Source organism: Lepus europaeus, chromosome 15, assembly GCF_033115175.1.
Source record: "Lepus europaeus isolate LE1 chromosome 15, mLepTim1.pri, whole genome shotgun sequence".
NCBI classification, from domain to species: domain Eukaryota; kingdom Metazoa; phylum Chordata; class Mammalia; order Lagomorpha; family Leporidae; genus Lepus; species Lepus europaeus.
In genome coordinates, this window is record NC_084841.1 from 57,103,671 (window position 1) to 57,115,985 (window position 12,315).

Genomic DNA, 12,315 nt, shown 5'->3' on the forward strand with positions numbered 1-12,315 from the left:
TGCTGGTTCACTTTCCAAATGTCTGCAACAGCCAGAGCTGTGCCAATCCGAAGCCAGGAGTCTCTTCTGGGTCTCCTACACAGGTGCAGGGGCTCAAGCACTTGGGCCATCCTCCACTGCCTTCCCAGGCCACAGCAGAGAGCGGGATGGGAAGTGGAGCAGTCAGGACTTGAACCAGCGTCTATATGGGATGCTGGTGCTGCAGGCCTGGGCCCCAACCCGCTATGCCACAGCACCAGCTCCACTGCTCTACTTCTGATCCAGCTCCCTACTATTGCATCTGGAAAAACAGCAAAGGATGGCCCAAGTGCTGGGCCCCCGCACCCAAGTGGGAGACCGGGATGCAGCTCCTGGCTCCTGGCTCCTGCCTGGCCTAGCCCTGGCTGTTGCAGTCACTGGGGCAGTGAACCAGCAGACAGAAGATCTCGCTCTCTCTCCCTCTCTGTGTCACGCTGCCTTTCACATACATAAGTAAATATTAAAAAAAAAAAAAAAAAAAAAAAAAAAGGAAAGAAAGGAGTAGGATTTTTGGAAGACGTTTGATCATTTCCTAAACCAATTCTCTTTGGCCTTGAAAACCCAGGCATCCCTTCAATTCCCAGTTTCATCCGGAACACCAGGAAGAGCTCCTGCAGCGAGCAGTCACCAGGAACCGCCAACCAGATCTTCTATCCCTTCTCAGAAGATGGCCGCCCCCGAGAGGGCTTCCCAGGACAGGATTTCCCAGTTCGATTACGATTTGCTGCCGGAGCTGTCGGTGCTCCTGGGCATAGATGCGGTTCAGTTTGTAAAGGAAATGGAAGAGGAGGAAGAGAAAGACCGCGAGGGGATGGAGAGAGGCTTCCGCCCTCAAATGCGCAGCGAAGCCAAGAGGCTGCAGACCTTCGTGACCTATCACCCGTACAGCTCCTGGACCCCGCAGGAGATGGCCGCGGCCGGGTTTTATTTCACCGGGACCAAAAACAGGGTTCAGTGCTTCTGCTGCGGCTTGATCCTCTGCGGCTCCAGGCTCCGGAGACGGCCCCTGGACAACCACAGGGAGTTAGGGCCAGACTGCGAGTTCCTTTCCGGCAAAGATGTGGGGAACATCGCCAAGTATGATGTCAGGGTGAAGAGTCCAGGGGGCGAGCTGAGCGCCCACCAAGTGAGGGGCCAAGATGAGGAGGCCAGACTCAGCTCCTTCCGGCTCTGGCCCTTTTATGTCCAAGGGATATCCCCGCGGGCGCTCTCCGCCGCCGGCTTCGTCTTCACGGGTAACGCGGGGTTTGAGGGTCAGCTTCCAGCTTTCAGCTCTTTGGGCCACACTATGTGAATCTCTCTTCACTTGTTTACTTTGGCTCTGCTTTTTTTTTTTTTTTTTTTTTTTTTGACAGGCAGAGTGGATAGTGAGAAACAGAGAGAAAGGTCTTCCTTTGCCGTTGGTTCACCCTCCAATGGCCGCTGCGGCCGGCGCATCTCGCTGATCCGAAGGCAGGAGCCAGGTGCTTCTCCTGGTCTCCCATGGGGTGCAGGGCCCAAGCACTTAGGCCATCCTCCACTGCCTTCCCGGGCCATAGCAGAGAGCTGGACTGGAAGAGGAGCAACTGGGACAGAATCCGGCGCCCTAACCGGGACTAGAACCTGGTGTGCCGGTGCCGCAAGGGGGAGGATTAGCCTGTTAAGCCACGGCGCCGGCTTTGGCTCTGCTTTATAACAGGGTTCCGCATGTGTGACTTTGCAAAAACATTTATAAAACAAGAAACTTCCTTTTGTTTAATCTGGACCTTGGACAATACCTGCCATATCCCTAAAGGCTCCGAGAAGGGACCATGATGTCCCCCTGACACCGGTCTCTTCCCCCATGAGCAGCTCTCTATTGCTTTTTTTTTTTTTAAACAATTTTATTCATTTATTTGAAAGGCAGAGTTACGGAGAGGCAGAGAGAGAGAGGGTGAGGCAGAGAGAAAGGTCTTCCATCCACTGGTTCACTCCCCAAATGGCCAAGACAGCTGGAGCTGGGCCATTCTGAAGCCAGGATCCGGGAGCTTCTTCCAGGTCTCCTACACAGGTGCAGGAGTCCAAGCACTTGGGGCATCTTCCACTGCTTTCCCAGGCCACAGCAGAGAGCTGGACCAGAAGTGGAGAAGCTGGGACTAGAACCGATGCCCATATGGGATGCCAGCACTTCAGGCGGTTTCTTAACCTTCTGCACCACAGTACCAACCCCTCCTATTGCTCTTACATCATCTTTCCTGGGTTCTTTTCATTTCTGCAGTACTGGCGGTGGGGGAGGGGTGGAGAAAGGAGGGTATTGTTTATTTGTTTTAATATGAAGTCTAACTCCAATAGGGAAAATTGCCTTTCAGAAAATTGCTGTTTCTTTGGCTTATCCTAGCCACACTATGGATATCATAACAGATGTGAATAACTGAATAACTACTTTATGCGAGGCATAAAGGGAGGGATTTCACAGCGTGGACAGTGGTGCTTCCGGGCAGCAAGGCGGTGGATGAAGAGACAGCCAGATGAGCTGAGCTAGGGGACGAGCCGGAGCGTATCTCCCTCATATACACAACAGTCACCTCTGGCGACACACCCCTGGTGCCACTGCTGGGCAACTGAACTGTTGTCCTGTCTGTGCAGGTAAAAGGGACATTGTGCAGTGCTTTTCCTGCGGTGGATGTTTGGGAAACTGGGAAGAAGGAGATGATCCTTGGAAGGAACACGCCAAGTGGTTCCCCAAGTAAGTGGATGAATGTGTTTTGCTTAGAATGTTCAGGTTTGGCCGGCGCCGCGGCTCACTAGGCTAATCCTCTGCCTGCGGCGCTGGCACCCAGGGTTCTAGTCCTGGTCGGGGCGCTGGATTCTGTCCCGGTTGCTCCTCTTCCAGGCCAGCTCTCTGCTGTGGCCCAGGAGTGCAGTGGAGGATGGCCCAAGTGCTTGGGCCCTGCACCCCATGGGAGACCAGGAGAAGCACCTGGCTCCTGCCTTCGGATCAGCACGGTGCGCCAGCCGCAGCGGCCATTGGAGGGTGAACCAACGGAAAAGGAAGACCTTTCTCTTTCTGTCTCTCTCTCTCTGTCCACTCTGCCTGTCAAGGAAAAAAAAAAAAAAAGAATGTTCAGGTTTATTTTTTTTAAGACAAAAACAGAGGAAAGAACCACCTTCAGTTCTGATTGTCCCCTTTCCAAACCTGGAACGCCTTAGAAGTTATTCAAGCAGGAAAGGCATGATTACACCATAAAAAGCTTAAATTATATTATTATATAATTTTTCAATGTTGTTTTATTATCCCAACACTAAGATAGTTTTGCCAAGAAGAAGTTTCATGATTGCCTTAATTAATAAATGATAATTTACACAGGGATTGTATAAAATGGTGTATAAAGTTGGAAAGTAAATACAATATTTTTCAAAAATTTTTTAAAGATTTATTTTATTTATTTTAAAAACAGAGTTACAGAGAGGTAGAGACAGAAAGAGAGGTCTTCCATTCACTGGTTCACTCCCCATATGGTTACAACGGCTGGAGCTGTGCCAATCCTAAGCCAGGAGTCTCTTCTGGGTCTTCCACCGGGGGCAAGGTCCCAAGGACTTGGGCCATCTTCTACTGCTTTCCCGGGCCACAGCAGAGAGCTGGATCAGAAGAGGAGCAGCCAAGAGTAGAACCGGTGTCTACATGGGATGCTGGCGCTTCAGGCCAGGGCTTTAACTTGCTGTGCCACAGCGCTGGCCCCAATAAATACAATATTTAAAATATTGCAAATGGGCCAGCGCCGCGGCTCACTAGGCTACTCCTCCGCCTGTGGCGCCAGCACCCTGGGTTCTAGTCCCAGTTGGGGCACCAGTTCTGTCCCGATTGCTCTTCTTCCAGTCCAGCTCTCTGCTGTGGCCCGGGAAGGCAGTGGAAGATGGCCTAAGTCTTTTGGCCCTGCACCCTCATGGGAGACCAGGAGGAAGCACCTGGCTCCTGGCTTCGGATCGGCGCAGCACACTGGCCGTAGCAGCCATCTGAGGGGTGAAGCAATGGAAGAAGACCTTTCTCTCTGTCTCTCTCTCACTGTCTAACTCTGCCTGTCCAAAAAAATATATATATATATTGCAAATGGTTTCATATACTGCTGGAAGAATTTTTCAAAAATTCTATTTACTTATTTACTTGAAAGGCAGAGTGATAGAGAGAGGGAGAGATAGAGAGAGATCTTCCATGTGCTGGTTCACTCCCGTCCAGTGCATACAATAGCCAGCAATGGGCCAGACCAAAATCAAGAGGCTGGAACTCCATCCAGGTTTCCCACATGGGTGGCAGGGACCCAAGTACATGGGCCATTGTCCACTGCCTCCCAGGTGCGTTAGTAGGAAGCTGGATTGGAAGTAGAGTAGTCAGGACTCAATCCCCAGCACTCTGATTTGGAATGCGGGCATCTTAACTACCCAGCTAAATGCCCAACTCTGGCCCCAGTTTCTGACAGTTCCAGGGAAGTTTAAGAAAATTCAATGGGACCGGCGCTGTGGCTCAGCACCGTTAACAACCTGGCCTTGGGCGCCGGCAGCCCATATGGGTGCTGGTTCTGGTCCCGGCTGCTCCTCTTCCGATCCAGCTCTCTGCTATGGCCTGGGAAACAGTAGAAGATGGCCCAAGTCCTTGGGCCCCTGCACTCACGTGGGAGACCTGAAGGAGGCTCCTGGCTCCTGGCTTCGGATGGGTGCAGCTCCGGACGTTGTGGCCATCTGGGGAGTGAACCAGCGGATGGAAGACCTCTCTCTCTGTCTCTACTGCCCTCTGAAATTCTTTCAAATAAATAAAAATAAATCTTTATATAAAAAAAGAAGATTCAGCAATTCAATACTTCTTAACAAAAGTTTATTGTCATATATGTCTGTCATAGTGTTGGGTACGCTTTAATTATAATTATCAATTGTAGATGCGAATTTCTTCAAAGTAAGAAGACTTCAGAAGAAATTATCCAGTATATTCAAAGCTACGAGGGATTTGTTGACGTGACGGTAATTTGTAACAACAAAATGTTTTCTCAAGTTGTATTTTGATTACCAAATAATATGTGAATCAGAAGGGGACGACTTCCTTTTTCAGCCATGGGTTCTGTTTGTTTCTCTCCTTCACATTTTATTCCCTTGCCTCTCTTCTGCAGAGTTAAAAAAAAAAAAAATCCTGCCAGCGCCATGGCTTAACAGACTAATCCTCCACCTTGCGGCGCCGGCACACCGGGTTCTAGTCCCGGTTGGGGCGCCGGATTCTGTCCCGGTTGCCCCTCTTCCAGGACAGCTCTCTGCTGTGGCCCGGGAAGTCAATGGAGGATGGCCCAAGTCCTTGGGCCCTGCACCCACATGGGAGACCAGGAGAAGCGCCTGGCTCCTGGCTTCGGATCAGCGCGGTGCGCCAGCCACAGTGGCCATTGGAGGGTGAACCAACGGCAAAAAGGAAGACCTTTCTCTCTGTCTCTCTCTCACTGTCCACTCTGCCTGTCAAAAAAAATAATAATAATAAAATAAAAAATAAAAAAATCCCACTCTCTTTTTGAACTGGACCCCTTAGAATTTCTTTGTCCAGAGTTGGCATTTGATTGGTTCTGCCTGCCTTCCTGGTAATCTTGCTCTCTTTGACAGAGGTCACCTCCCAGCTTCCCTTGGCTGCCGCCATCTGAGGATCTGCTGACCTGGCACCACCACGCACAGAGGGCCTCAGAGGTGGCTCTGAGATAGGCAGAGAGACAGAGAGGGCACCTGTGCACAGATGCCACACAGCCTGAGCTGCCTCAGGCTAGGAGTCGGGACCCCAACCCAGGTCTCCCACATGGGTGTCAACAACCCAATTACTTGAGCTGTTGCTACTGCATTGGTAGTTAGCTGGAGTCAGGAGCCAGTGATAGGAAAGCAATTCAGGTACTCCAGTATTAACCATGAGGCTAGGCCCACTCTCTAGTTACTTATCTTTTTTTTTTTTTTTGGACAGGCAGAGTGGACAGTGAGAGAGAGAGAGACAGAGAGAAAGGTCTTCCTTTTTGCCGTTGGTTCACCCTCCAATGGCCGCTGTGGCCGGCGCACCGCGCAGATCCGAAGGCAGGAGCCAGGTGCTTCACCTGGTCTCCCATGCGGGTGCAGGGCCCAAGGACTTAGGCCATCCTCCACTGCCTTCCCGGGCCACAGCAGAGAGCTGGCCTGGAAGAGGGGCAACCGGGACAGAATCCGGCGCCCCGACCGGGACTAGAACCCGGTGTGCTGGCGCCGCAAGGCGGAGGATTAGCCTGTTGAGCCACAGCGCCAGCTGTATTTATCTTTTATTGGTAAGGATTTCCTAGCGGCAAGTGATGGAAAACCCAACCCGAACTAACTTAAGGAAAAAGAGAGAATGTATTGGCTGACAAGACCCAGAAGACCAGAACCCTGTCAAGAACAGGGTGAGAGTCGGACAGGAAGGGGTTTCCTGGGAAAGCGGATGGATGCGGTTATCCGAGCTGCATCAGTTGCGCAGCACCTGGCGCCCTCCTGGGTTGAGGGTCCTCCCTGTGTCTCTTCCTTCCTCATTCGTCAATGCGCATCGGTGGTGTCAGAGTGCAGCTCCGCTTCTCAGCTGGGTCTCTGGAAAGCGTGACCGCGAGAAGGTTTCCTGTTGGTCACGGTAGACATGCGTGGGTTTTGCTGTGGTTATTTTGCACTTAAAGAAAACAGTTCCAGCAGCGACAGAAATCAGAACTAAGGGAACGGCCCTCCGGCAACCCTGCGCCTCCCTCCACGCTGAGGGAGGAGGCTCTCCCAGTTCTTGCTCGCAGATAGGCGAATACTTTAATAAGTCAGACATTTCATTGCCTGAATGCCATTTCTTTCAGGGAGAACATTTTTTGAAGTCCTGGGTGCAAAGAGAATTACCGATGCCGTCAGGTAAAGTTCAGACAGATTCAAAGCTTCCGCTTGTCTATTTCTTCTTCTGTTTTGGTTTCTTTTTTGGTACCTGTCTTTACTTTTTAACCTGTCCACATCCATTTTCTGTCTCATTTTACAGTGCCATAACTCTATTTTTAAAAACCATTATTGATGGCCGGCACCGTGGCTCAACAGGCCACTCCGCCTTGCAGTGCCGGCACACCAGGTTCTAGTCCCGATCGGGGCGCCGGATTCTGTCCCGGTTGCCCCTCTTCCAGGCCAGCTCTCTGCTATGGCCCGGGAGTGCAATGGAGGATGGCCCAAGTGCTTGGGCCCTGCACCCGCATAGGAGACCAGGAGAAGCACCTGGCTCCTGGCTTTGGATCAGCACGATGTGCCGGCCGCAGCGGCCATTGGAGGGTGAACCAGCGGCTAAAAGGAAGACCTTTCTCTCTGTCTCTCTCTCTCACTGTCCACTCTGCCTGTCCAAAAAAAAAAAAAACATTATTGAGGGATTTCTGGTCTTGTGGTGTGCTGTATTTTTTTAGTATGGATGGCCTAATGTTTATTAGGTCTTATTGGTTCCTGGACTTGACCCTTCTGTTCAAACAACTAAAATTTCTGGAGGGGCCAGCACTGTGACGTAGTGGGTAAAGCTGTCACTTGCAGTGCTGGCATCCCATGTGGGTGTCGGCTTGAGTCTCGGCTGCTCTACTTCCAATCCAGCTCTCTGCTGTGGCCTGGGAAAGTAGTGGAGGATGGCCCAAGTCCTTGGGCCCTGCACCATGTGGGAGAAGCTCCTGGCTCCTGGCTCTGGATTGGCCCAGATCTGGACATTGCAGCCATTTGAGGAGTGAACCTAGTGGATGGAAGACGGATCTCTCTCTATCTCGCTCTCGCTCTCTGCCTCTGCCTCTCTGTAACTCTGCCCTTCAAATAAATAAATAAATAAATAAATAAAACTCTTTAAAAAATTCTCAATAAGGCCAGCACCGTGGCTCATTAGGCTAATCCTCCGCCTGCGGCGCCGGCACACCAGGTTCTAGTCCCGATCGGGGCGCCGGATTCTGTCCCGGTTGCTCCTCTTCCAGGCCAGCTCTCTGCTATGGCCCGGGAAGGCAGTGGAGGATGGCCCAAGTCCTTGGGTCCTGCACCCGCATGGGAGACCAGGAGGAAGCACCTGGCTCCTGGCTTTGGATTGGTGCAGTGTGCCGGCCGCAGCAGCCATTGGGGGGTGAACCAACGGAAGGAAGACCTTTCTCTCTGTCTCTCTCTCTCTCACTGCCTAACTCTGCCTGTCAAAAAAAAAAAAAAATTCTGGATAAAATGTTTTTGAAAACACTCTTAAACAGCTCAATGTGCTATAAGGAAGTAAAGGCGGATTCCATATGAAATGACAGCCAGAACCCCGGGATTACACGGAACACTAAAGGATGCCTTCACATTCAGGAAATTTGTAAAACCAAGTTAATGCAAGTTTAGTTTTCAAGTCCCCACGGCTGGCAGAAGACAGAGGTGAGGTTTAGGGCCAGAGTGGCCATCCCGGAAAACAAGAAATTAACCTGTCTGTTCTTAGGGAGCCACAACGAAGGCAGCCGTCCTCAAATCTTTTTATTTGTTTGCTTGTTTTAGTTTCTTTCAAAAAAAGAGATTTATGGGGCCAGCGCTGTGGTGCAGTGGGTTAACATCCTGGCCTGAAGCACTGGCATCCCACAGGGGTGCCGGTTTGAGACCCGGCTGCTCCACTTTCCATCCAGCTCTCTGCTATGGACTGGGGAAGCAGTAGAAGATGGCCCAATTCCTTGGGCCCCTGCACCCACGTGGGAGACCCAGAAGAAGCTCCTGGCTCCTGGCTTCGGATCGGCGCAGCTCTGGCTGTTGTGGCCAGTTGGGGAGAGAACCAGCAGATGGAAGACCTCTCTCTCTCTCTCTCTCTCTCTCTCTCTCTCTCTCTCTCTCTGCCTCTCCTCTCTCTGTGTAACTCTGACTTTCAAATAAATGGATCTTTAAAAAAAAAGAGAGAGATTTATTTATCCAGGTCTCCCATGTGGGTGCAGGGGCCAAAGGACTTGGGCTGTCTTCTGATGCTTTTCCTAGGCCATGAGCAGGCAGCTAGGTTGGAAGTGGATGAATCGGGACCCCAGCAGGTGCCCATGTGGGAAGCCGGCAGTGCAGGCATGAGCCTAAGTCACCACAGCGCCGGCCCCAGTCTTCAAATCTTGACACTGACTTTGGCAGCAGGGGACTCTCCTCTATTTTTTGTTTTTCTTGCTTTCTTTTGACGCTAGATGATAAAGAGATCATTTCGAAACTTGTTTTAGGATGGGCAGTTTCAAACACACACAACAATAAGACCACCATTCATGCTCACCGCAAGTCCAGCAGGTGGTCTGTGTTGCCCCCGTATGTCCCTTCCTTCTCTTCTCACCCTGCCTGTAATTGCTCTTAGGCCCACTCCGCCCGTGAGCTGAGATCCTTCCACCTGAACACAGGAAGGGCTGGGTGCTAGGGCCCGCTGGACTCAACTTGCGCCTTCTCTTCCAGCTTATGGCAACGACAGCGTCTTTGCTAACGAAGACCTCCGGCGGGATTCCTTTAAGAACTGGCCCCACAAGTCACCTGTCGGGGCTGCGGCTCTGGCCCGAGCGGGTCTTTTCTACACAGGTGAGTCCACGCAGTGTGCTCCTCGTTCGCTCGACCTCACGCCCCACACAGACTGTGCCATCCCGGGCTGCCCGCACTCACACGCAATAGCGTCCGCTCTTCTCACTGCTCCTGCGGGATCCCTTCTTTTGGCTGCCTCCTCTCCCAGTTTTCCACACCTGTCATAGGTGGTGAAGCTCTGGACTTGAAAGCCTAAAGTTTGGACTGACCGGGAGTGCATGTCTTCGCTTGGGGATAATGATCACATCTTTCTCTTTCTACACATTGATCTCCCACCCCCTGGAAAGCTCCCAGAAACGATCACAGGGTGCTGCTTATATTTCTTTCTTTTATTTAAATTTTTTTATTTATTTGAAATGCAGAGTTACAGAGAAGGAGAGAAAGAGAGAGAGAGAGAGAGAGAGAGAGAAAGAGAGAATCTTTCATTTGCTGGTTCACTCCTCAAATGGCTGCATTGGTCAAGGATGTGCCAAGCCAAGCCAGGAGCTGGAACTCCATCTGGGCCTCTCATGTAGGTGCGGGGGACCAAGCACTCAGGCCATTGTCCGCTGCCTTCCCAGGCACATTAGGGAGTTGGATGGGAAGAGAAGCTGCCAGGACTGGACATGGCGCTCTGTACCTGCTGCACGGCGACCACTGGTGCTCCTTGCTCTCTAATCATACCATCGTCACACGGCCACATCTAGCTGGAAGAAGAGTGGGGAGCCTAACCAGTTTCCTGGGCGGGGAACTGCCCAGCCGTGAGAGACTGAGAAACAGTGCGGCCATGGGTGGCGGTCTTTGCCACACTCTGGTGGAGCAAATCAGCACCATGCATTCTCATGGTTCCAAAGCACGCGGAGTCCCCCACCAGCTCTCTGCTGGTCCTTGGCAAGCTGTGCCCTCTCATCTGCCGGGTCATCTGGTTTCCTTCAGCGAGATCTCTGCCTGGGGTACAGCAAGGTGAGCACAGGGAGGGAGCTGTGCCATTCCTGGGTGCCCTGAGGGCTTTCCTCTGAGCACACACGCACGCATGAACACACAAGCTAGAGACCAGGTACATCAGCTGAGGAGCCAAGTAGCCACCACAGAGCAGCCGCGAACAGAGGCATGCCCTTGTCACTTTCTCTAACACACACAATGCACTGGCACAAAACCTTTTTTTTAAGACTTTGTTTATTTATGTGAGAGGTAGAATTACAGAGAGGGAGAGACAGAGATAGGGGTCTTCCATTCGCTGGTTCACTCCCCAGATGGCTGCAACAGCCAGAGATGGGCCATTCCGAAGCCAGGAGCCAGGAGCTTCTTCCGGGTCTCCCATGCAGTTACAGGGGCCCAAGCACTAGGGACATCTTCCTCTGCTTTCCCAGGCCATAGCAGAGAGCTGGATCAGAAGTGGAGCAGCCAGGGCTCCAACCAGTGCCGGTATGGGATGCCTGTGCTGCATTCACAAAAGCTCCTAATGTCTCACAGTCTTAAGCCTCAAAAGAGAGTGCCCTGGGGTGGGTGTTGTGGTGCAGCAGCTTAATCCAGTGTTGCAGCACTGGCATCTCATACTAGAGTGCCAGTACAAATCCTGGCTCTCGGGGGCGGCGCTGTGGCACAGCGGATTAACGCCTGGCCTGAAGCACCAGCATCCCCTATGTGCGCCAGTTTGAGTCCCAGCTGCTCCTCTTCTGATCCAGCTCTCTGCTATGGCCTGGGAAAGCAGTGGAAGATGGTCCAAGTCCTTAGGCCCCTGCACCCACGTGGGAGATCTGGAAGAAGCTCCCGGATCCTGGCTTCAGACTCGTCCAGCTCCATTTGGGGAGTGAACCAGCAGATGAAAGACCTTTCTCTCTCTGCCTTTCCTTCTCTCTCCACACACACTTGATCTTAGCCAAAAGGCCAAGAAGCGATCCTTCTCTCTCTTTGTAACTTAGACTTTCAAATAAATAAATCTTAAAAAAAATGAAGTCCTGGCTCTTTATTTCCAATCCAGCTCCCTGCCATGTGCCCAGGAAAGCAACAGGTGATAGCCCAAGTACTTAGGCCCCTGCACCCATGTGGGAGACCCAGATAGAGTTTCGGGCTCCTGGCTTCAGTCTGGCCCAGTTCCAGCTGTTATGGCCATTTAGGGAATAAGCCAGCAGATTAAAGATTTTCTCTGTCAGCCTTTCAAATAGAAGAATACTGCTTCTCTGGTGATTCAACCAGTGACTTTGCCACAAAATCCAATTGGAGAAGCGAGTAAGGTTGCAGTGGTAAAGGTCTGGTGGTTATCACCTGCTCGTCACTTGCCAAAGACACATGCTGGTGGCACTGAGGACGCTGCGTTCCTTCCAGGTATAGAGGACGTCGTCCAGTGTTTTTTGTGTGGAGGATGTCTTAAGAATTGGAAAGAAGGTGATGACCCCTTGGAAGATCATACCAAGTATTTTCCCAAGTGAGTACAACAAATGTTTATTGGAATTTGGATTCATTTTAAGAATCTGCCCTCCTGCTCCCAGCGTGGTGCTGTGGCACAGTGGGTAAAGCCGCCACCTGCAGTGCCAGCATCCCATATAGGCGCCAGTTTGAGTCCTGGATGCTCCACTTCTAATCCCGCTCTGCTATGGCCTGGGAAAACAGTAGAAGATGGCCCAAGTGCTGGGGCCCCTGCACCTGTGTGGGAGACCTGGAAGAATCTCCTGGATCCTGGCTTCAGATTGGATTGGCTCAGCTCAGCTCAGCTCCAGACATTGCAGCCATTTGGATAATGAACCAGCAGCTGGAAGACTTCTCTCTCTTATGCATGCTGCCTCTGCCTCTCTGTAACTCTGCCTTTCAAAT

General features: G+C 51.7%; 1 protein-coding gene across 1 annotated transcript in view; it reads left to right on the forward strand.

Annotated features, from left to right (window-relative positions):
* Positions 1-685: 685 nt before the first annotated feature.
* The window catches only part of LOC133774295 (baculoviral IAP repeat-containing protein 1-like), a 28,928-nt gene continuing 17,298 nt past the window's right edge, over positions 686-12,315 (forward strand). The window contains exons 1-6 of the mRNA XM_062211940.1: positions 686-1,253; positions 2,623-2,722; positions 4,905-4,986; positions 6,828-6,879; positions 9,406-9,525; positions 11,830-11,929. Of these exons, the coding sequence (XP_062067924.1) occupies positions 686-1,253; positions 2,623-2,722; positions 4,905-4,986; positions 6,828-6,879; positions 9,406-9,525; positions 11,830-11,929 (1,022 nt within the window). The remainder of the gene's footprint in view (positions 1,254-2,622; positions 2,723-4,904; positions 4,987-6,827; positions 6,880-9,405; positions 9,526-11,829; positions 11,930-12,315) is intronic.